This window comes from Chiloscyllium plagiosum, chromosome 41 (genome assembly GCF_004010195.1).
Source record: "Chiloscyllium plagiosum isolate BGI_BamShark_2017 chromosome 41, ASM401019v2, whole genome shotgun sequence".
NCBI lineage: Eukaryota > Metazoa > Chordata > Chondrichthyes > Orectolobiformes > Hemiscylliidae > Chiloscyllium > Chiloscyllium plagiosum.
Genome location: NC_057750.1, coordinates 8,869,812 through 8,893,335, shown reverse-complemented (window position 1 = coordinate 8,893,335; position 23,524 = coordinate 8,869,812). Strand labels below are relative to the sequence as shown.

General features: G+C 41.6%; 1 protein-coding gene across 1 annotated transcript in view; it reads left to right on the top strand.

Annotated features, from left to right (window-relative positions):
* Positions 1–23,524, top strand: part of rab4b (RAB4B, member RAS oncogene family) — a 38,030-nt gene that overhangs the window by 3,478 nt on the left and 11,028 nt on the right. Inside the window, exons 2-4 of the mRNA XM_043680894.1 lie at positions 12,164–12,244; positions 13,086–13,200; positions 16,003–16,065. Coding sequence (XP_043536829.1) covers positions 12,164–12,244; positions 13,086–13,200; positions 16,003–16,065 — 259 coding nt within the window. The remainder of the gene's footprint in view (positions 1–12,163; positions 12,245–13,085; positions 13,201–16,002; positions 16,066–23,524) is intronic.

Below are 23,524 nucleotides of genomic sequence, written 5' to 3'. Positions count from 1 at the left end.
TGTCATCTTTGTCCTCACCCCCTTCCCCTAACAAATTCCTGACAGAGCCCTCTTGAGAACCCACTCAATCTCATTCCTTATAGTAACCAATCCTCCTCTTCTCTTCCTGGCTTACCGTGCACTGTTTGGTCCCTCCTGTCATCTATCATTTGTATTACAACTCCCCCCTCCATTCCTCCACCTTCATTAACCTTTCAATTTGGCTCTTTGGCCGCATTTTTGCTTCTAAACTTGTCACTTTTGGCATTATGGTACTCCTGGCAAATTTTATAAGCTGAAAGGTGCTGTAGAAATAGGTGATTATGATGTTAAGTCAAAAATGTATCTCCAAATAACTCCATAGTGGATGAGTTTGAATGTTTATTTGTTTCTGTAGATCAGTGGAATGTCAATTCCACTTTAAATTTTGCCTCTGCTTTAGTTTATTTTTCTTGTGTGAATCTTTTCACTCAAGCTCCTGACACTACTTTCAGAGGATATATTGGTGTTGCTAACCTGATGCTGATGATCAAGGGTGAGATGGTGCTGATTCACTGGTATGATGCCAAGGAATTTATCAAAGAGCTGTGGAGATTTCTCCTGGCAGAAATCCATCCCACTGCCAATTTCAAGCTGGTGTTTAATTCATTTGTTACTTGGGCCCCAATCTAGAGCAAACTATCTGTTTTGTTTCCCAATGTAACAGTAACTCCACTCTGAAAGGATATGGTCATGAAAAGTATTCAGACATGTTGATGTAATATATTCAGCTGTCTTGCTTCATCAGACTTGGTGATACCTTCTAACCTGTTCACTTGATGGATTAATGAACACTTCAGATGGACATTTGAAAGGGGTGGAAAATATAAGAGCAGAAGTTGATGAGCATTTTAATTCCTGCAAAGGGACTCATGTTGCCAAACCTTCTCATCTTGTATTCATCAGAACACATGTAAGAATGCCAAAACACTGATAACAATTTTATAATACAGAGGAAAAGCAGTACTGACTGGTTGGCAACTCAACTCTGATTAGCTGAGTGTTACCATGGAGAAAATAACAGGGAACTACGAACTCCCAGGGAGTTCTCTGCAAACAAATTAATTATGTCCAAGCTGTATGTGTTTTTATCAATTGCCCAGGATCTTAGGGAACTTAGTTTTCCAATTGTTTTCTCCCTAGCAATGCCTCAACCAATCCAACACATCTTGCCAACCAATCAGCACCTAGGAATATTAGTTATTGTGATCTTTTGAAAATTGGTATTCTTGTGTTTGTCCTGATGAGCAGAAGACTTAAAGATTCAACAATATGTCTCCCACTTGGAGTGGTTGGGATTTATGTTCTCCAATACCAAGCAACATATTGACTTCCATTGCCTGTTACCTTGTTGCATGTCATATCCTACTCAAATATCTGCACCCTTTCTGCATCGCCTGGTTTGAGGGAAAGTTAATGAGGTCTGGAAAAACAGTTTGGAAATGCCTGTTTTTGACTTACTGACGCAATAGTGAAGTTTGTAATCATTACTGTCAATGTCTCGTAAATGTCAGCTATGAAATTAAACTGCTGTACTAATCTCAGGACTGTGAGCTATGCTGGAGGCTGCGTTATATACTAATTCTGTGACTCTGTCATTTGTGGCAGCCTTCACCCATTTGTACTATGGGCTTGATTGAGACATCAAGATCCAGCGAATGGCAAAAGTGAATTAGATTAGATTAGATTAGATTAGATTAAACTCCACACAGTCAGTCACCTGAGGCGGGAATTGAACCCGGGTCTCTGGCGCTGTGAGGCAGCAGTGCTAACCACTGTGCCACCGTGCTGCCCAGTGTTGGCAGCCTGTTTGTCCCTGCCATTTGTCACAGTTTGGCTTGACACCCCCATCCCAACCACTCCAAGTGGGAGCACAGTCAGGTTTCTGTGATATAAAACGATCGTCACTGCCCACGTGTTCACCTCAGCAAACCCGGAAAGCTATCTACAGTTGCCTTAAATTGGGCAAAGCTAGCTTTTTAAAAATCTCAGTTGTGCTAGGAGGAGAAAAGTCAAAGCTATCCCTTCCACCAGAAACAGTTGAGGAAGGCATCTTAGTGGAATTTCTGCACTTTTTCCAGGTCACACCGAATACATTGTACAGGTGTTAGAAATGAAAAGTTTCTGATTTTCCTGAAGTCCAAATCTTGCGATGAAGAGGATTTCCTGTGAGATATAGTTGCCAAAACTTGTGTACTCTCAAATTCAGAAGAATATAAGAGCATCTTATTGGGACAAAGTAAATGATTTCAGGGGGCTTTGATTGAAGAAGGACTGAAATGAGTATTTTTTTTTAAATCTCAGGGTGCATTGGCTGTTTAGTATGTGCATTCAAATTAGGTTTGGGAGGATTTTTAGATATCAAAGTATATATGAATTGAGCAGCAAACTGAGGGAGCGTTTGTTCTCATTTTCTAAATCAGATGTCAGGTTGTAGTAGTGGTTGTCTTGAGTTCGTTAAAGGCTGGGCCATGTATATATATCTATTTCAACATTCCTCCTTTATCACCACTTCTGCTTTCTTACTGTACTGTACAGGATATCTTTTCATGTGATCTGGCAAGTATTCCCTTCCCCAGTGTGACTAGCTTTCAACCTGCTGAGCACAAGGAAGTAAATATAGGTGTGCTAGGTAGGTGGAATTCAAGGTTAGCAGTTCGACTGAAGGACAAGATGCAAAGTTAGCTTCCAACAGAGAACTTCATTCTCTGTTTTAAAAATTATAAATTTGCAGTTGTTTAATTAACTACAAAACAGACTTTGATTCCTGGCAATGAATATAGAGCTTTTAATTCATTTAAAACTTAGAAGTATTTGCTGAAACTACTGTATTTTGTAGAGAAGGAGCAGAAAGCTTGCCTTTATGTATTAACTTTCCCAACCTTCGAACTTTATAGTCAATGCAGTACTTGTGTTACAACAGCAACTATTAAACATATTCTTCAGCGTGTGCACTGTAGGCTGCTATGATCAGCAATCAGCAACCGAAATAAAATTAAAACACGTTGAAGAAGCTCAGCATGTCTTGAAGCATCTGGAGAGAGAAAAGCAGATAACATTTTCAGTCCAATATGGTACTATTTTGAAACAAATGTGTTTCTGTACTTCCCACTATGTGTCACTGTTCCAGCACTTTCTGTTCTCATTTCAGGTTTCCAATGTCTGCAGTAGTTTGCTTTCATGGTGATTTTTTTTGTGCTGACGGTTGATGGGTAGGAATTAATATGGGGCTCTGTTGAGCACTACCCTGTTCTTCAAATAGTGCTGTGGGTTTTAAAGATTTTTGAGTAGAAAGGTGCCTCAGTTTAACCTCTATTCCAAAGGAAAGCACTGATAGCAATGCCACAATGCAGTCTGTGCCAGTCTGGTTCATGCACACTGGTCCTTACAACCAGAATCAAGCCCCCAAAACATTTTGATTCAGAAAGTAATGTTTTGTTCTACTGTCTTCTTGTTTTCAGTAACAGTCATCCTGTTTGTGCTGGTGTTGGGAAGGTATTGTCCAATTGTTTACATTCTGATTTGTGCATCAGTTGCAAAATCGAGGCAGATGCTTGTGCTATTGGACTTTTATCACTCGCTGTAAACCTGTTGGACTATGATCCTTTGTCGTGTGATTTTTGACTTTCCCATCATTGACAGGATGTTGACTAGGAAGTTCATTCCCTGTCCCAGTTTTTAGGGTTTGCTGATTTTGATTGGCCTGATGTTGGGAATGTTACAATGGGAAAGAGTCAGTTGGGCTCTTTTATCCAGTGAATTGGGTGGAGGTGTGGGGTTATAGCCCGGGTAGATGAACTTGAGGGGCTGATGGATGGTGAGTGAGACTGGATATAAAATGCCCTTGTGGACAAGTCAGCTGCCAACACGTTTGTGCTTTGGGACCCTGTGTTATGTACCCATGTCTGGATAGCTTGGCAGCCCTTGCTATAAGTTCACACTGAGGTTTCTGCTGTACTTACTGGATGTTGGACTACTCCATTGAGATTCATAACCTTCACATGGAAAGTGAAATTGTCCTGTAATGGGAACTTCTCTTGATTTGAGTAGCAAGTTTTGCTCAAAACCATTTGGTCTGCAGCCAGCCACTAGCTAGGAACAAATGGCAATAAAATATCAATTGCTTTCTGGAGTACAGTGTGTCCCTGTGGACATTGCGTGCTTTGTACTGACTGTGGTCATTGAGGAGAGTGAGACTGGTACACGGCAGCACTTGCTGGTTCAAACAGCTGAGTGTTAGGGATGGGTAGTAAGCACTGAGTCTCTGCTTTCAGGCTTGGTTTGCTTCATGATCCTGCAGTGCGTGTGCCATCTGTGAGCTGCACTGTACCTGTGTGCGTATTGGGTGATAGCAGCCTGCAGCTCTTATTTACTGAACGGATCTCAAGAAATAAAAGGCTAACTTTTACAATGTTGACTCTGTAATACTTTCCCTGATACATTTGTTTAATTTTCTTCCCTGCCTAGACTTCCAAATTGCTCCCACTAGAGCTATTTGATGAAGATTTTGACCCAGTAGCATCTTGTGAAGCTCAGTGTCAAATTTTTGAAAATGCTTCTGTGAATGCATTGAGATGCTTTATTAAGGTGCTACAAGGATGCAAGTTGTTATGTAGGAGTCTTGGAACGTGTGGTGTACACTGTTTTTGATTTGCGAATCAAGTTACTGTTTCTCTACCATCTGGCTCTGGAAGAGAGGAGGTGGAATCATCACCACACTTCGTTCTCTACTTCCCACATGTATCCATTCTGGTTGGATTAATTCAACAAGGTCCAGACACAACTGGCTTTTCTTTCTCTAGAGCTGAGGCACTGAGTTCAGCAGTCTCACCCAAATCTTTAACTTGAGATTCAAAACTTAATCATTAGTTTCCAGATGTGAATTATCCGCATAATGTGGTGAGAATTCCCAGTGAGTGAGGTAACCTCAAAGTGTCTGGGATTTACAGGCACCTTGTTACGTAACAGTAAAGTTCTACTCTCTCTGCAGGCTGTAGATAGGAATGTAAACATTGCAGAGGCAAAAATAGAAATTGCTGGAAAGGCTCAGCAGGTCTCTTAACTCTGATTTTACTCCATAGATGCTAACATTTCAGGTTGAATGACCCTGCCTCAGGCCTGAGGTAAGCTCATTTGATCCAAAAAGTTAACTGATTTCTCTCCACGGATGCTGCAAAACCTGAGCTTTTCCAGAAATTTCTGTTTTAGTCTCTGATTTGCAGCATCCTTGGTTCTTTTTTATGTAAATGATGCAGGTTACTTTGTTCAGGAACTGATGCAGGTGATTTTCTTTTTCTTTGAGTGGTGGAGCCAGTTGAGATGAGACCCAGTCAACTGGAGGGAAGGGTAGAGATATCAGGTTGCCATTTACTCACCACTGGGTCTCTAAAGCTGTTATTGGCTGATCCTCAATTTGAAAATGATGTTTACTCTGTTTCTGCCTTGGACTGTCCTGTCGCTGCACGGGCCAGTTCTTAACCCACAGACTTTGGGTGCACTCGTTGGGTATTGGGATCCAGGGTGCAGGACTCGCTTCCTTTTCTTGCCTTCTCAGCTGTCCCTCTGTCTTATGAAGGCTTTGGGCCTCAAAGTGTGATGGAGTATAATGGGCAAGTTGACACTGTTTTGAGCAACCACACTTCAAGGAGAATATATTTGAAGCAGTTGCTTGAGAACCCTGGTAGAAGCTTGTGTGATTTTATTTTGACACCACCATTGTTGACATGATTGTGACTGGTCAGCATTTGATGAAATTCTGTGATGACTTGGACCACCTTTGCATTATAGCTTTCTACTGTCATAACCAGTGAGGTGCCTTATCTTTGTTTGCCTTTTTGACTGTTGATGAATTTTGGGCCTTATTTGGCCTGTTAATTTGACTATTCTGTCTCTGTGTCTGTCCCACCACATCCCTTCACTCCGCTCAAGTGCGAGTGCACATAGCCACCCCTAACCACCGTTGATGGCCTTATCAGGCACAAGGAGCTCCCAGAGGCATCTTGTAAGGGACCATCGGAATGTAAAAGCCTTTCCACCCACAGCGTGCCTTGTGCTAATGCTAACTGCTGGTGCTGTGACCTGATTTGAGCAAAATCTGCCTGGTGTTGGTTTAAGGATATTGCCTTCTGTCCACAGTGGGAAATGTATTGCTTATTTGAAAATGAGGTAGCATTGCCGGCAAGATTTAAATGCTTTGAGCTGCTGGATGAATGAATTTCCAATCTGTTTAACTTTTTTAACTGCTCCCATGGTGCAGTCAGAACATTTGCTGCCCATTCCCTGGCCAATCTGATGTGTGCAACTGAGTGGGTTGCTAGGTAAAAGCAATTTAATCAACCTTGTAGTGTTAAGTAGAGTCATAGACTAAGAATTGTCAGCTCATTTATCCCAACATTTCTGTGCCAGTGTTCAAGCTACATGCAAAATTCTTTCCATTTTGCATTGGCCGATTTGCTATGTTAGCAATCAACCCAACAGTTATTTGTTAAATTCCATTTCATAACATGCCAAGATGGGATCTGAGCTCACCACATTTCTGTGGTGGTCCAATACTATTAACCTGTCCCCACAAGAGTTAGGTAATTTGACATTCTGCTGTTTGGTCTTTGTAGCTCAGCAAATGATGGGCAGCAGGCTTCCAGCCTGTGTTTTCATTGATCTTAGCTGTAGCATTGTGTGCTAGTGACTTGCATTTTGGACTAGCTCAGAGACCATTGTGCAAGACCCTTGCAGGTTGCCAGTGGATGTGTTGGCATTGTTCCCCAGCAAGATTAGGATAAATGTCCTGGTAATAAACAGAAAGCCAAGACGCGACAGTTGAAGGGAGTCCAAAGTTAGAGATCCTGTAAAAATCCCTTTTAAATCAGAGTGAAATGAGATTTAAACTTTATTGCTAACTCTGTGACCAAAATTCTGACTGCTGCTTGTTAAAATGGATGCATCTTCAGTTTGCGTTTTTTGTTTGTATTGAATCAGCAAACCCTAACCCAACTATGTCGCTATCACTTAAGGAAGTTAACTTGAGATCACGTTTGGCTCTGAAGTGCTGTCATCATCTCCCAGCAAACTGGCCCATTCATTAAAATTGGCCATGTGATCACCAGTTGTTCATTAATTTACAGGAGGTATGCCCCTGGAGTCATTGCTGTACACATTGCCATCTTTTAAGGATCATGTGGGAAAGGATAGAAAGTTTTAAAGTTGGCAAAAGGTGAAAAATATTTTATGCTCGACTATTTGCCCCTTGTGATACTCATGTTTGGCATGCTTTGGGCAAAACAATATTGCAATTTCATTGGTGAGTTGATAGTACAAAAACTGTCCTTTCCCTCACTAGATGAGATGAAATGCCACGCTGTAGACAAGAGCAGCATCTTAACTAAGCCATGAAGACCAATCTACCAGTTTTCTAAGCTTGCTTCTCATATTTGTTTTTAGATCTTTTTGTATTCACACTCAAGTGGGTGTCATTGGCACTTATTGACCATCCTTAGTTGCCCTGGAAATGTTGGTAGTCTGCCAACTTCTTGAACCGTTTCAGTCTGTGTGGTTAGCAACCTGTCCGTATGACAGAGAGAGATAGAGAGTACAGTTGAATGTTCTTCACTTGATAATTCTGAAATTCCTTTGATTCATCAACTGGCCCTGAATGCAAAGCGTCCAGCAATTTTTTTGAATGATTTTCATTGCCCTTGTGAGACTAAGATAGGAAGAGTCTTGGATTGATGCAGATAGTTTCCCAGTGTCATTGCCTACATTAAAAATGCTGCTTTACAGGAAGAATCTGCAAGTTAATAGCATCAAAAGTTAATCGCTTTGAAAGGTAGACAAGATTGTGAAAACTGTTTTCCATGCACTGCTGCAGGCCTTATGCCATTAAGTTAACCACATGGCTCCTCAATGACTCAATCTGCCTTGAACCATCCAGGGTTACTGGGCGAACATTGCTCGATTCCTGCTCCTGATGACAGTCCACTAAAGGGTGTGAACAGATCTCCACAGGATGGGTTTGAGCATGACAACAAAGTGCATTTCTACAGTGCATTAAGCTAATTGCGATGATCAAAGTCTGCAGGATCATTGTTTATATAGTCATATAGCACGGAGATAGACCTTTTGGTCCAACTCGTCAATGCCGACTTGGTTTTCCAATCTAAACTAGTCCCATATGTTTGACCCATATCCCTCTGAACTTTTCCAATTTGTGTACCTATCCAAATGTCTTTTAAATGTTGTAACTGTATCTGCATCTGCCATGTCCTCTGGCAGTTCATACCAGAAATGAAGCAGCCAATATGAAAAAGTTGCCCCTAAGGTCCCTTCCAAATCTTTCACCTCTCACTTTGAACCTGTGCCTTCCAGTTTTGGACTCCCCTACCCTGTAAAGAAACCTTTGCTATTCATCTTGTCTATACTCATAATTTTGTAAACCTCTAAGGCAACTCTGAAACTTCCTACACTCCAGAGAAAGATGTCCCATCCTATACACTCTCCATATAACTCAAGCCCTCCAGTCCCGGTAACATCTTGGTAAATCTTTTCTGTACCCTTCCAATTTAATTCCCTTCGACCAGCACTCTACATAAAAGTGGCCTCACCAACATCCTGTGAAGCTGCAGTGTGACATCCCAACTCCTATACTTGGTGCTTTGACCAATGAAAGCAAGTATGGAGTTTCTGACCTAGAGGTGCCACAAAGCCTCCAGGACTACACTCCCGATATTACAGGAAGACTGAGAAACGTCTGGGGGAAATCTGATTAATTGGATTATTATATAGAGACAAATCCCCTGGTTACCACAGCAGTTGGACCTTTTCTTTTGATCATTCACATGATGTGGGTGTTTCTGACTGGGCCAGCATTTGTTGCTGGACCTCGTTTATCTTTTGAGAAGGTGATGGTGAGCTATCTCCTTGCACTGCTGAAATCCATTTGGCGTAGGGTATACCTGCAATGCCTATAAGGAAGGAGTTCTATGACTTTCACCCAGTGACAGTGAAGGAATAACAATGCATTTCCAAGTAAGGAATATGAGTGACTTCGAAGAGAACTTGCAGGTGAATTTGCTGCCTTGTCCATTCTCGATGGTTGTGGATTACTGCAGTACATTTTGTAAATGGAACATGTAGTTACTATTGAGTGGCAGTGGTTGAATGAGTGAATGTCACCACATCCACAGATAATTGAATGATCTGTTTTGGATTTATCCTGCACTTTCTGTAGAGATCATACCTGACCTAATCTCCACATTCAGGTAAATGTCAATGTTGTAACTGTGGTGGAGCAGTTTGACAAGTTGTGTGGGATGTTCAGAAGTATAAGTCTTCAGTACAATTGCTAGAATGTTGTCAGGGCCCATAGCCTGTGCAGTATCTAGTGCTTTCATCCATTTCTTGATGTCACATGGAGTGAGTCAAATTGCCTGAAGATTTACATGTGTGATACTGGGTATGTCTGGAGGAGGCTGATTTGATTATGCACCAGGTGCTTTTTGTTAAAGACTGTTGCAACTGCTTCATCCTTTTGCATTAATGTGCTGAACTCATTGTTTATATGAATGTACTTGTGCAGCCGTCTCCACCAGAGAGTGGTTTAATTGCGTACTACTATTCATGACTGGACGTGGCATGGCTGCAGAGTTTAGATCTGATCTGTTGTTTGTGAAGTCGCTTAGCTCTATCTGTCACTTGCTGCTTATGTTGTTAGATGGATGTAATTCTAATTGTAGCTTCGCGTGTTGCTATCTTATCTTTGCTTGGTGCTGCTCCTGGAGTACCCTTTTGCACTCTTCACTAACTAGGGTTGACACCTCCATCTTGGTGAAAGTGGTAGATTTAGGTGATATACCAATCTAGGATGTTGCATTGGCTTGGAGTACAATTCTGTTGTCACTGGCCTACAGCTCTCATGGATGCGCAGTCTCGAGTTGTTCGATCTGTTTGAAGCCTATTCCATTTAGCACAGTGATAGTGTCACAGAACGTGAATGGTATTATCAATGTGAAAGCACATCTTCGTCTCCACAAGGACTGTGCAGCAGTCACTCTCATCAATATAGTCACAGACAGATGAAACTGAAAGGCACATTGGTGAGCATGAGGTGAAGTGTTTTCCCTCACTGCCTGCCACAGACCCGATGAGCAGCAATATCCTTTAGGACTCGATCAGCTTAGTCAGTGGTGATACTGCTAACCACTCTGGACATTGAAGTCTCCCAGCCAGATTCTTTTCTGCATGCTTGTCGTCCTCGGTGTTTTCTTCAAGTCATGTTCAACATGGAGGCTAATTCGTCAGTCAAGGCAGGGCGGAACAAAGCAACTAGCCGGAGGTTTCCTTGCCCATGTTTGACTTGATGCCATGAGACCTCCTGCGGCCTGGAACCCATGTTGATGACTCCCAGGGCAACCTCTTTTTGACTGTCTACTACTGTACCTCAACCTCTGCTTGATCTGTCCTACCAGGGACAGGATGTACCCAGAGATGGTGATAGTGTGTCTGAGGAATTGTCAGTAAAGTATGATTCCATGAGTATGATTGCTCAACTAGTCTGTGAAACAGCTGTTCTAATTTTGGCACTGGCTCCCAGACTTTAGTGAGCCGGACTTTGCAAGATAAACAGGGCTGTAATCTCCATAGTTGCTTCTGGTGACTCAGATGGTCCATCTAGTTTCATTCCTTTGTTTTGAGACTATCTTGTGGTTTATACAAATAAATGGCTTGTTAGGTCATGTCGGAGAGCAGTTAACAGTATACCACGTTGCTGTGGGTCTGGAGTCATGTATGGGCCAGACCAGATGAGGATGGCTGTTTTTTTCCTTAAAGGGTTCTAGTGAACCAGATGGGTTTTTATGGGTTTTGATAGTGTCTCAGGCATCATAAGACTTGCAATTTTTACTTTCCAGGTTTTTTATTAATTTCAAATTCTACCATGTGACATGGACCTTTACCTCGATCTCTAGATTACTAATCCAGTGACAATCTCACTAGGTCATCGTCCACCCCTTCGACTCCTTAGTTATATATACACTTCCTGATTGAGAGCACTCTGGTTTCCCTCCTCGCTGCAGCTGATGCCAGTGGGTGAAGAAATTGGCATGGCTGTGGATTTTGCTTGGCTACCCAGTGACCTCCAGTTATGTTGTTTGATGCAGAACTCTCTTATTGTAAAGACCTAAACGATTTGCTGGTACAAAGGTGTAACTGCCACAAAGAAACCTTTCCCATCACAGCCAGGCAGGCTGTTCGCCTGTAAATCCTTCCATTGCTTGACACTATCCTCCAGGGAGGAGCATGAAGCAATGTAAATAACCACTGTGGGGCTTTTTTTTTAGATTAGATTACTTGTAGTGTGAAAACAGGCCCTTCGGCCCAACAAGTCCACACTGACCCGCCGAAGCGCAACCCACCCAGACCCATTCCCCTACGTTTACCCCTGCACCTAACACTACAGGCAATTTAGCATGGCCAATTCACCTAACCTGCACATTTTTGGACTGTGGGAGGAAACCGGAGCACCCGGAGGAAACCACGCAGACACAGGGAGAATGTACAAACTCCACACAGTCAGTCACCTGAGGCGGGAAATGAACTCGGGTCTCTGGCGCTGTGAGGCAGCAGTGCTAACCACTGTGTCACCCACGGAGGAGGCAGCAGGTCACCGGTCTGGCACGCCAGGCAGGTGTGATCCAAAGCTGGCATCAAAAGCGAGGGACAACCATTCAACAAATAAATGTGATAATATTGTAATCAAATAAGGGTGGGGGTAGACAGCAGGCGCTAGCACTGACCTCAGGAGTGACTGTGTGACTTGGCTAAATAGGAGTGATTAGTGGTTATTTTGGGAGGCATGGGGCAGGACGCATGACAACACGTTTTTTTTCTCAGCTTCAAAGTACGTGCATAGATTTGTTTGTCTTTGCCTTGAACAAATGTTTGCAAATGCCCAAAAAATGTAGCACTGACACTTTATGGTAAGTGTTATGTGCTGCTGTTGGATTTGACAGGGTCTGTTATTTGGCAGTCTCAATATTCAATAGCGTAACTTTATGTATGCTATATCACTTATAGGTACATACTTTAGCGTCCAGACCGCTTGCCAATTTTAATCTAAGTTTTAACATGTTTTTTGTTTGTTTTCCCTCTTCAGATTTCCTATTCAAGTTTCTGGTAATCGGCAGTGCGGGAACAGGGAAGTCATGTCTCCTCCATCAGTTTATTGAAAACAAATGTAAGTTTGGGGACTTCCTTTTTTGCCGGTTTGATGACAATTGAAGAAGTGTGGATGCAAATGCTGTGGGGCTTTCCCTGGTAGATTTAAATTAGGTCACAGGGCTAGTAATTTAGAGTGTATATGGGGGAAAGGGAATCCATTCCCCTCTCCATGCACTGTGCAATACAGCCATTTGATGTGATTGAGATTTCCTGGTCGACCGTTTTCTCTCCTCTCCTTGGAGTTGTACCCTCTTGATGAACACAGCGATTCACAATCCTATCTCACTACGTACTTACATGTCACGTGTGCTTAGGAACTGACCAAGGTCGAATGGGCTGCATTGGCAGGAGTGGTGTCTTCATAACCACAGTCTACTTTTCTATGAATTGCTCATTTTCTTGAGGTTCCAGATTTGATAGAAACTGAGTGAGTGAATAACAGATGTAAACCTGCAGCTGCCAACCCAAACTCAATACATTTGGTTATGATTCAGGGTTTCAAAGGCACAATCCTGCATTTTAAGACAACTGTAACTAGGTGATCTAGTGTTTGAGCAATGCAACACAAGGGAACAGTGCTGTCAGATTCCAAGATGCACTCACCTCGTGCAGTTAATAATTTTTGGCTCAGTTTCAGAATGAAATGTCATGCTTGTGTCAGCAAACCTGTTTGAGGGAAAGCAATCTTGCTACCTTGCCCAGGTCTGCTAATCAATGCAGGCTGATAGCCAGGTTAAATTTATTTTTTGAATAAAATGTATTCATTGTTAATTTGTTAAAACGTTAGCAAAATATCATGTTTTGTGTTTCTTAGCCTTTGTGAGCCTTTGGTTACCATGTCAATACTCTGTCTCCAGTCAAACAGGATTCAAACCATACGATTGGTGTGGAGTTTGGTTCAAAGGTAGTTAATGTAGGGGGCAAGACAGTTAAACTACAGATCTGGGACACAGCAGGACAGGAACGTTTCAGGTGAGTAGATCAGTTCTCTTTGTTTTTGTCTGTTTGCACCATGGTAAAGAATTATATCACTTGTAAGTTAGGTAGAGCAGCTGAATGTAAAAACGCAGCCTACTTCTTTTTGTTCTTGATTCTTGATAGAAGCACAAACTCTTGATAGGTTCTTCACAGTCAAGGGGATCAAGGTTTATGGAGAAAAAGTGGGAGAATGTGATTGAGAAACTTATCAAGCATGATTGAGTCTACTCGGTCATTCAATGGGCTGTGGTCTAATTTCTGCTCCTAGTCTGTTTCCATTCTTTCTGCCCGATGCTGATTTTGTTTGGAAGTGGTATCCACAACAGGGTGAAGAAACGCGAGTGTGGTGAGAGTGACTGCTCTTGACCTGAAGTCTCCATTTGGCTGTGTATCAAGGAGCCCTCTCAATACTAGAGTCAGTAGGAATTGGAGAAAACTCTCCATTGGCTGGATTCATAGAGGAAGATGGTTGTAGTTGTTGGTCGTCAATCACCTTGGCTTCAGGCTATCTGCGCAGGAATTCTTCAGGATGTATATTTTCTAATCAGCCCATTCAGAGATGACATTACATACCTCCAGAACCTGAGTAGGACCTGAACCCACACCTCCCAACCTAGAGAGTGAGTTGGCTGTGGGACAATCTTCAGCTGCTTCATCAATTACTATCCTCCTCATTAGGTTAGAGGTATGGAAATTCACTGAAGAATTGTGCAATGTTCAGCATCATCCACAACCACCGCTTTCAGTGCTTTGTCCAAGTGCTGTTCAACAGGGAGGAGTACTGATTTGTCAGATGAGGGGAGAAGATAGTACAAGGTTATCAGCAGGGGGCTTTGTCCATATTTGACCTTGAGATTTCATGGAATCTATGGTTAATGTTTAGGATTCCTAGGACAAATCCTTTCCAACATTATACCACTGTGTCACCATTTCTGCTGGGTTTGTCCTTCCATTTGAGAAGACATGAACAGGGATGGTGATACTGTTGTGTGGACATTCTGTGAAAGGTATGATTCCTTGAGTATGAATGTCATGCTGTTGCTTGACTAGTGTGAGACAGCTATCCCAATTTTGGCACTGGATCCCAGATTTTATTAAGGAGGACTTTACAGGGTCGACATGGCTGTTTTTGCTATTGTTAAGATACTTTCATCAGTGCCAGGTAGCCTGTTCGATTTCATCCCTTTTTTCCTTTTTAGTGGTTGATACACAACTGGATGGCTTGTTAGGCCATTTAAAAGGGCAGTTAGAAGTCAACCACATTGCTGTGTATCTGGAGTCACATGTAGGTCAGACCAGGTAAGGACAGCAGATTTCCTTCCCTGCAGGACATTAGTGAACAAGATGGGTTTCTAATAACAGTTTCATGGTAAACATTAGACTTTTAATTCTAGATTTTTGTTGAATCCAAATTCCACCATTTGCTGTGGTAGGATTTGAACCCAATCCCAAAGATATCACCTGGCTCTTTGGATTATTAGACCAGTGACAATACTACAAGGTCTCCCTAAATTAACATATGTCAGGAGTTGCTTTTAAAATTGTTTGGATCTATCCTTTGCTATTTGAGTGTTATGTAGTGTTTGATCCCTCCTAGCCATTTTTGCCACATGTTAATTCTGGATGTTAGGAATAAGCTGTACGTGTATTGTAAATTGTGTTACTAATATTGGTTTAGCATTGTATAGTAAAACATGATTGTTCATTCAGAACAGTGGAATCTTGTGGTTTTACTCTCTCAGTTCACTGGATCTCACCTTTCGTTTGCCTTAAAAATAAAAATTATTGGTCCCTAACCAGATCACATGAAGTTGGCAATCTGATCATACCATTGGTGCATGATGGAAAATCAGATCAGATCGCCCTTTTTGGAAACTCTGCACATATGGGTTTCTGATGAGAGAGAGGTTGAGTTTGGCTGCAATGCTTCTGATAGACAAAGACACCTGCTCTTAATGAAAAATTCCATTGAAAGGTACTCACATTCAGAATAGGCCCTTTAAGGAGTTCAGCGTCCGTGTTGGTGTTTTGAGAATTTGAGGAAATAGTGAGATCTAGTTAACTTCACCTCTAGGATTATCCTGGTTCTGTTTCTTGACCAGTATAAACCGTTTTCCTACACACACTGCACTTGCTTCTGTGAATGTAGTTGATGGGCTTTGTGACTGACAGGGCAGCTGATTTGTCACAATGTTCCAGAGATGCACTGGGTTGCTGAAATAAGATAAATTTATTTCCCTTAGGGAGTAGTACCAGCCTTCAGAGTTGTCATCCTCAATATTGTTTAATATTTGGCAGTGAAAAAGTGTGAGACAACAGGCACACTGCATGGAGCCATGTCCAGTTCAGAACGGAGTAAATAACTAAGTTCATACCTAGTGCTAGAGGCCACTGTGAGCCATGATTAGACAGTTCTGCATAAATCTCCCCCATTCATTCCCTCCCCACCTAACCAGAGATTGGAATCACTTATACTCACGTACCTGCTATTTATTCTAACATCTAAAGGCAGTACCTATTTACTGGTTTATGGGTCCTATCAATGCAATAATTCTTTGGTTTGCTGAAATGACTGTTTTGCAGTTAGCCTGCTCTGTGCAGGTTTATATGATCACAACCGCTGGGTCATTATCCTCACTAACTGAGGCCAATTATGATGCCCTTATTGCTGTTGCTGCTGCTAAGATAACTCTGCATTGACCCAGTTCGGCTCTGATATCATTCTGCTGAGCTGTACGGAGAGTTCTGCATGTTCCTTCGGAGGGCACTGCCTCATCTTTGTCTGGTCTCTTTCAGATCGGTAACACGGAGTTATTACAGGGGAGCTGCAGGTGCACTTTTGGTTTACGACATTACAAGGTGTGTACTTTTGTCCTTTTCTGTTCAAAATGCATATTCAGATGTAGTTCAATTTTCAGGCTTTTTGTTTGAACATGGGAGTGAAAACATGTGCCAGATTTTATGATCTCCAGGTAAACATGATCAGATATTTTCCCATTTCTGTATTTCTATTGCTTCCATTGTTATGCATTTGGGTAGTGGCCTTGCTCAATTGGTCATTCAATAGGAGTGAGCATCATTGGAGTGTTTGCTAGTGGATGACATGACATCAACATGTTAGCGAGTGTCAATAAATAGTGATACAGAGTGGGAATTCTGGTGTTGTGGTGAAGTAAGCGCTGGCTGCAAAATCAGATTGTCTTTGACTGAGAATGGTTGCAGCATAGAACATGGAGTGAAACTGGAATACCTTAATATTAGGGATGAGTGGGTTATCTTGAGGAAAAGTGGCTCAGTGGTTAGCACTGCCTCACTGTGCCAGGACCCAGATTCAATTCCAGCCACTGGCGACAGTGTCGAGTTTGCACATTCTCCCCATGGGCAGGTTAGGTGGATTGGCCATGCTGAGTTGCCTGTAATGTTCAGGGATATGTAGGTTGGGTGGATTAGCCATCGGAAATGTAGGGTTACAGTGGTAAGGTAGGCAGGTGAGTCTGGCTGGGATGCTGTGGTGTAAAATTATGTCCCAATACATGTGTGAATCATAATGTAACACATGTATTGGGCCAAGCAATGGAACGGAAATGTAGGGTTACAGTGGTAAGGTAGGCAGGTGAGTCTGGCTGGGATGCTCTTCGCAGAATTGATATAGACTTCTTAGGCCGAACGGCCTGTTTCCACTCTGTAGGGATTCTGATTCTATGAAAGATTGGACAGGCTGAGCTTGTTTGCACTAGAGTTCAGAAGATTGAGAAGTGATTTGATTGAAGTGTATATACCATCCTGAACAGTCTTGTCTAGGTGGACATGGGAATGATGTTTACTTTTTTGGGTGACCCTCATAAATAAGGGACTTTTTTTTACTGTCAGGGTGCCCCCACAGACAGAGGATTGAGAGACTTTGGAACTCTCTGCCTCAGAAGGTGGAGGAGATGTGGTCATAAATCTTTTTAAGGCAGCGATAAATACATTCTTAGAGGAGTCAAAAGTTATTGGGGGTAGGCAAGAATGTGGAATTTAAAATGCAAACAGATTAGTCACAATCTTATTGAATGGCAGAACTAAGTTTGAGCAACATGACCGTAAGATGTAGGCCATTAAGTCTGTTCTGCCATTCAGTAAGATTGTGACTAATCTTCACCTTTACTTTTCTCTTCCTTCCCCTTAAACCTTGATTAAAAATCTTTTAAATTCAGTCTTGTATATACTTAACAATGTAGCCTCTACAGACCCTTCTGATAAAGTATTCAATAGATTAATTAGGACTCCAGATCCCTTAGTGCTGCACTTGTCTACAGTTTTTTTCCATTTAAATAGTATTCAACTCCTCTGCTCTTCCTGCCAAAATGAATTAAATAATAGTGGCCCAGTACTGATCCTTGTGGCACCCCTACTAGTTACAGATTGACTCCTGACCATGCTTCCCCATTCCAACTCTGTCTTCTATTAGTGAGCCAATTCTCTATCCTTGTTTATTTACTACCCCTAACGTACGGGGTCTTATTAAGCAGCCGTCCTTTCGGGAAATCCAAATATATTACATGTATTTGTTCCCCTTTATCTATCTTGTTAACTCTTCAAAGAACTATAATCACCTTTTCAGGTACATTTTTCCCTTCTTGAAGCATGTCGATAAGTGTGGCACTGGAAAAGCACAGCAGGTCAGGCAGAATCCGAGGAGCGGGAGAATCAACATTTCGGGCGTAAGCCCTTCATCAGGAATGTGCCTTCTTGAAGCTATGCTGACGTTTATTATGCATTTCTAAAAACTCTGATATTCCATCTCTTGTAATCTAGCATTTTCCCAAATTAGACTGTCCTATAGTTTTTTTTTGAATAAAGGTGTTATGTTGGCAGTTTTCCACTGCCCTGAGACTTTCCCAGAATATAAGAATTCTTGGAAGATTATTAGCAGTGCAGCAACTATCCTTGACATTCCTTTAATATGGAGTGCAACTCACGTGTGACCTAGTGGCCTTTCGCCACACTTCCTCTAGTACCTTTTATCTAGTAATGGTCATTGTTTTAACTTTGTTCCTTGATTATTTAGTCTTTTTTGAATGCTGTTTGGGTCTTCTACCTTGAAGACTGATGTCAAGTATTCATTCAACTCCTGTCTCATTTCTTGGTTGTTCATTATTTCCCCAGCCTCATTCCATAAGGATGCTGTGTTCACTTGCACCCCTCATCCATGTTGTATCTTTAGAGAAGTTGTTGCTGTTTAGTTTTATATTACTTGCTAGTTTGCCCTCAAGTTTTGTTTTCTGACTATTATCATTTTGATAATTTATTAGCTTTTAAAACTTCCCAATCCTTGGACTAATATTTACCATATTGTATGTTTTCTTTTTAACAGTTTGATGCTATCCTTAGTTTTGTTTGTTAACTATGATTGGTTGATCCCCTACCTAGAATCCTCCTCTCATTGGGGTATATCTTTGTCATTACCTATGAACTATTTTAAGCACCTGCCATTATTCATCACCCATCTTTTCTGATGAACACTTTTGTGCCAATCTATTTCAGCCTAGTGTACAAGAGCAAAGAGGTGATGGCCACCTGTTTTAAGGCACTTGTTAGACTTCAGTTGGAGTATTATGTACAGTTGTGGGTACCATATTATTGGGAAAGATGCAAATGCATTGAAGAGAGTGCAGAAGTGATTTACATGACTGATTCCTGAAATGAGAAACTTCAGTTACGAGGATAGATTGAAGAAGCTGGGACTGTTCTTCATGAAGAGAAGGCTGAGAGGAGTTTTGGTAGAAGTTTTTGGTTAGATTGGGGAGAAGACAGGAGATTGGCAATAGGTAATTCTAATTTGAAGAGCTGGTGCAGAAATGCTCGACTGATTAACAATCCTGTGATTTTGTGAACCCTGGCATTGGGCAGCCTTTCAGACTCACCTGAGAGAACAGTATCTGTCCCACTAATTATACAATCCCCTACCACTTTTACATGCCTATCTCCCACATGCTTAAATGACTCTCTGTACCCATGGTCAGTTTTCCCATCCTCCCTGCGATCCTGGTCTTGATAACCCAATGCAGAATGGTCTACTACTGCTTTGAATTCATAAATATGTATGCACAGACTCTTCCTATTCAATTGGTATTATGTTATTCTGGTCAGAGTAGTTCATTATTGAACTACCAGAAAAAGGCGTGTGTCTCTTTGGAAAAGAAGGTCTGAGAAGTAGCCTAATAAAGGTTTTTGAAATAATGAAGCAGTTCAGTAGGGTAGACTTAGGTTGGTGCCTGTCTGCTTGCACACTCCTGAGCTTTGTTGTACCACTGGTGACCATGCCTTAACTGTCTGCGTCTCAATTCTGGAATCCCGTACTAAGCATCTTTTCTGTTCACTCCTTTAAGACACTCCTTAAAACAACTTAAATATAGTCCTTCTAATGCAATGAAACATACCAAGGCTCTTCACAGATATTATAAAACAAAATGTCACATAAGGAGTGTCAGAAAACTATCTTTTAACAAAACCACTCTGTCAGGTGTCCCAAAATCTCTCCTCAAATTGAAGTTGTTACAGCGCTAATGATGCACCTTGAAATTGTTCACTGCGTTAAAATTACATTTTAAATATTGTGAAGTTATCCAAAACCAGAGGGTTATGGATGTAAAATAAAAATAATCTGTTGGGAATACTCAAGACAATCTGGCAGCATCTGTCAGTGTGATCCACCATCAAAACAGTTCTCCCCTGAATAGGGTCCAACCAGCCTCCATCTAACGTGATTTCCCTAGAACCTTTTCCAGCTGAATTTGCCTCCACATTTGAGTAGCTTCTTCACCTTTTCCCCTTTTAGAATCATAGAATCCCTACAGTGTGGAAGCAGGCCATTTGGCCCATCTAGGCCAGACTGCCCCTCCAAAAGCATCCCACCCAGACCCACACCCTTACCCTGTCCCCATAACCCCACATCTCCCCTGGTTAACCCACTTAACCTGCACATCTGTGGACTGTGGAGGGAGAAACTGGAGCACCTGGAGGAAACTTACACATGCACGCACAGGGAGAATGTGAAAACTCCATTCAGACGGTCGTCCGAGGGTGGAATCAAACCTAGATCCCTGTCGCTGTGAGGCAGCAGTGCTAACCACTGAGCCGCTACACTGCCCAAATAAAAGGTGTTGCTCTGAGAACTGACATGGGTCCAAGCTGTGCATGGCTTTTTTGTGGGAAATCTGGAAAATTCCTTGTTCCAGTCCTTCTCGCGCTCTTTCTCATCTCTCTTTCCAGTATGTTAACAACTGCAATCATGTAATTTCCTGTCCTTGACCTGAACTGAAGCATTCTGTGAAATTTGAGAAATCGGTTCTGATAAGAGGCATCGATCTGTAATAATAACTTTCTTTCTGCATTAATACAGCCAGACCAACTGAATATTTCCAATGCTTTGATTTGATTTCATTTTTCTACTACATACAGCACTTTGCTCTGATTACAAACGTAAGAAAGTCATTAATAAATCCAAAAAGAAGCACTAGAAAGTTCTTGGCCAGAGTGATGACAGTATGGAACTTGCTATCACGTGGAATGGTTCCGGCGAGTAGCATGTGTCCCTTTAAGGAGAGGCTGCTTAAACATACAATCTCGAGAGGCATGGCAGAATATGCTATTTGGGTGATATAAAGTAAAGGTGGGAGGAGGGTAACGAAGCACAAACACTGACATGACCAATTCAGGTCTGTTTCTGTGCTGTGATTTCTATGTAGTAAAGGTTCATTTAGGGAGGTTGCATGCGATAGTAATATCACATGAAGGACAGCTTGGGACTGTGAGCTGCAATGTTTTGACACTCTTTCCTGCTGTTACTTGCTGTCCATTCTGCTGCATGTCTGTGTCATCAAACCAGATTGCGCCTGAATATGATGATTTCCTAAAACTCAATCATTACCTGTATTTTGGCATTGAGCTACACAGCTCAAAATATTCTTTCCAAATACTGCCCAGAATTTCTAATTGTATGAGTCACGTGGCAGCAGTTGGCACATTGGGTTGTTCCTGCTTTGCAGCATTTCATATTTGAGTCCCCCTGGTTCAAATATCAGTTAAGGCCTCATTTACTGTCCGTTTTTGTACTAGTTGGTTGTGTTTAAAGGACTTGTGTGGTGCAGTGGTAATGTCCATACCTCTGGGTCAGAAAACTCATGTTGAAGCCTTGGCTGCAGAAGTGATGCAACTTGTTTGAACAGCTGGTTAAAAATAAATCTCCTTCAATCGGGCACAGATCGGGAAGTAATACACTCCCACCATTGTACTGCACTGGCAATGTACTTCATACCTTATATCAATAGTAATAAACCCAGTGACTGCAGCACAATCTTAATTGTTAATCTGGATAAAGGAACTCCTTCACTTGTAATGCACAAACCAATTTTAAAACCAGCACATTAGCAAATGAGTAGCTTAAAAACTCTTCAGCAAAGCAGTAGCTGAACACATGGAAATCTGTGACTACCAAACTAAATGTACTGCCGCACCCAGCAACTTGAGTAGAGAAATATGGTTGTCCTCGTGAGGGGAAATTTACAGTCTGAAATGAACAGAATACTGATCTTGCTGCTTGTATTAGTACCTCTATGCAGCTGTAATAACTGTACTACATCAGTTTGCTGTCAGTATGAATAATGCCTTCTGTGTGATAGCTTTATCCACCACATCTAATGATTCCCTTGACAGATGCTGGCCACTTTGCAGTTGTTATCCAGTTCAGAACGACAGTGTTTTAAAATTTTCTTCTCAAAAAAAAACTACCCTTTCCATAAGCAGCTGAATCTCCCAGTAATTGAAACTTCAAGTCATGTGTGTAAAGTCAATGGAGTAACAATGCCACTAGTTGCTCTCCCATCCTTCTGCTCACTGTTAAAGGCAGTAAAACTATGTTGTTAGATCATATCATTCAAGCTAAAACTGGTAGCTGAATTTATTTACAAGCACACATAATGTCATTAAGTGGCAATGCATAAGAAGTGCTTGTGGTATAATTCTCCTTAAGTAAACATTTCCAAATAGTAAATGGTTCTTTTCAGTCCTTTCAATAATGTTTACTCAAATTAATCTTTGAATTACAGAGAAACCTCGATTATCTGAAGGACAGGGACGAGGAGTATTTCATTCGGTTAATTGATGTCGGATAACATAGTTAGCCACGCATGGGGACCTTGCAATCTTGTTTGGCCAGTCCAAAATTCGGTTAATCAAATGCCGGATAATCGAGGTTCCCCTGTATATTGTAGGAAAGACTGCACAGGACCTTCCAGCTTGTTTGGCTAGCATGCATAAGGAAGTAAAGGTTATAAGCAAACCTCATCAGTCCCTGAGCCGCTTTACTCTGTAGATTAAATTCTTTATAATCAAACACTTTGGTATAAACGATTCCTAATGTTTTTTTAAGGACATACAAATGAACTGTGCCCTTTCAATCACTTGGTAGATTTGTTGTCCTTCGCAATTATTCTTGGTTCCTTTGCCTTTGGGGCCATTTTCACTGAAATGTCCATTGTTCTTTCAAGAATCAATGGGTAATGGCATGGTTAGCACTGCTGCCTCGCAGCGCCAGAGACCTGGCTTCAATTCCCGCCTCAGGCAACTGTGTGGAGTTTGCACATTCTCCCCTTGTCTGCATGGGTCCAGAAATGTGCAGATTAGGTGAATTAGCCATGCTAAAATTGCCCGTAGTATTAGGTGAAGGAGTAAGCGTAGGGGAATGGGTCTGGGTGAGTTGCTCTTCGGAGGGTCGGTGTGGACTTGTTGGGCCGAAGGGCCTGTTTCCACACTAAGTAATCTAAAGAATTATTCCTGCCCTCTTAGTGCAAAACTGTACTCTGACCCATATCAAACAGCCTCCTCTTCTCTTTGAGACTGGAGAGTATCTGAGTAGTATTTTGCTGCTAGACACCAATTTAAATCATCTGTTATAATGACTGACCTCTGTGGCACCACTTTATGCGGCGTTTGTAAAATATGAGTTTAGTCTGCCTAAAGTTTCTTCAGATACCTAGTTGAATTCTGTTTCTGACATAGTACATGTAGGTGCTTTACATATTTTTATTTTATTTTAAAAAAAAGCACTGTTCACTCAAACCTGCCAAATGCACTGCAGTCCTGCTGTCAGCTATACAATAGTAACATCTCCTGTTCCCTGAACTTGTTCCCATTCTTGACAAAACTTCATTGTGTATAAAAGGATTGTTTAAATCATTATATACTGAAGCATAATTTGAATAACCAGAACTATGGTAGACGTAAAATACTGCCATTGCAGTTAAAACGAAATTACTTTTGTCAGGCAGCATCTGTG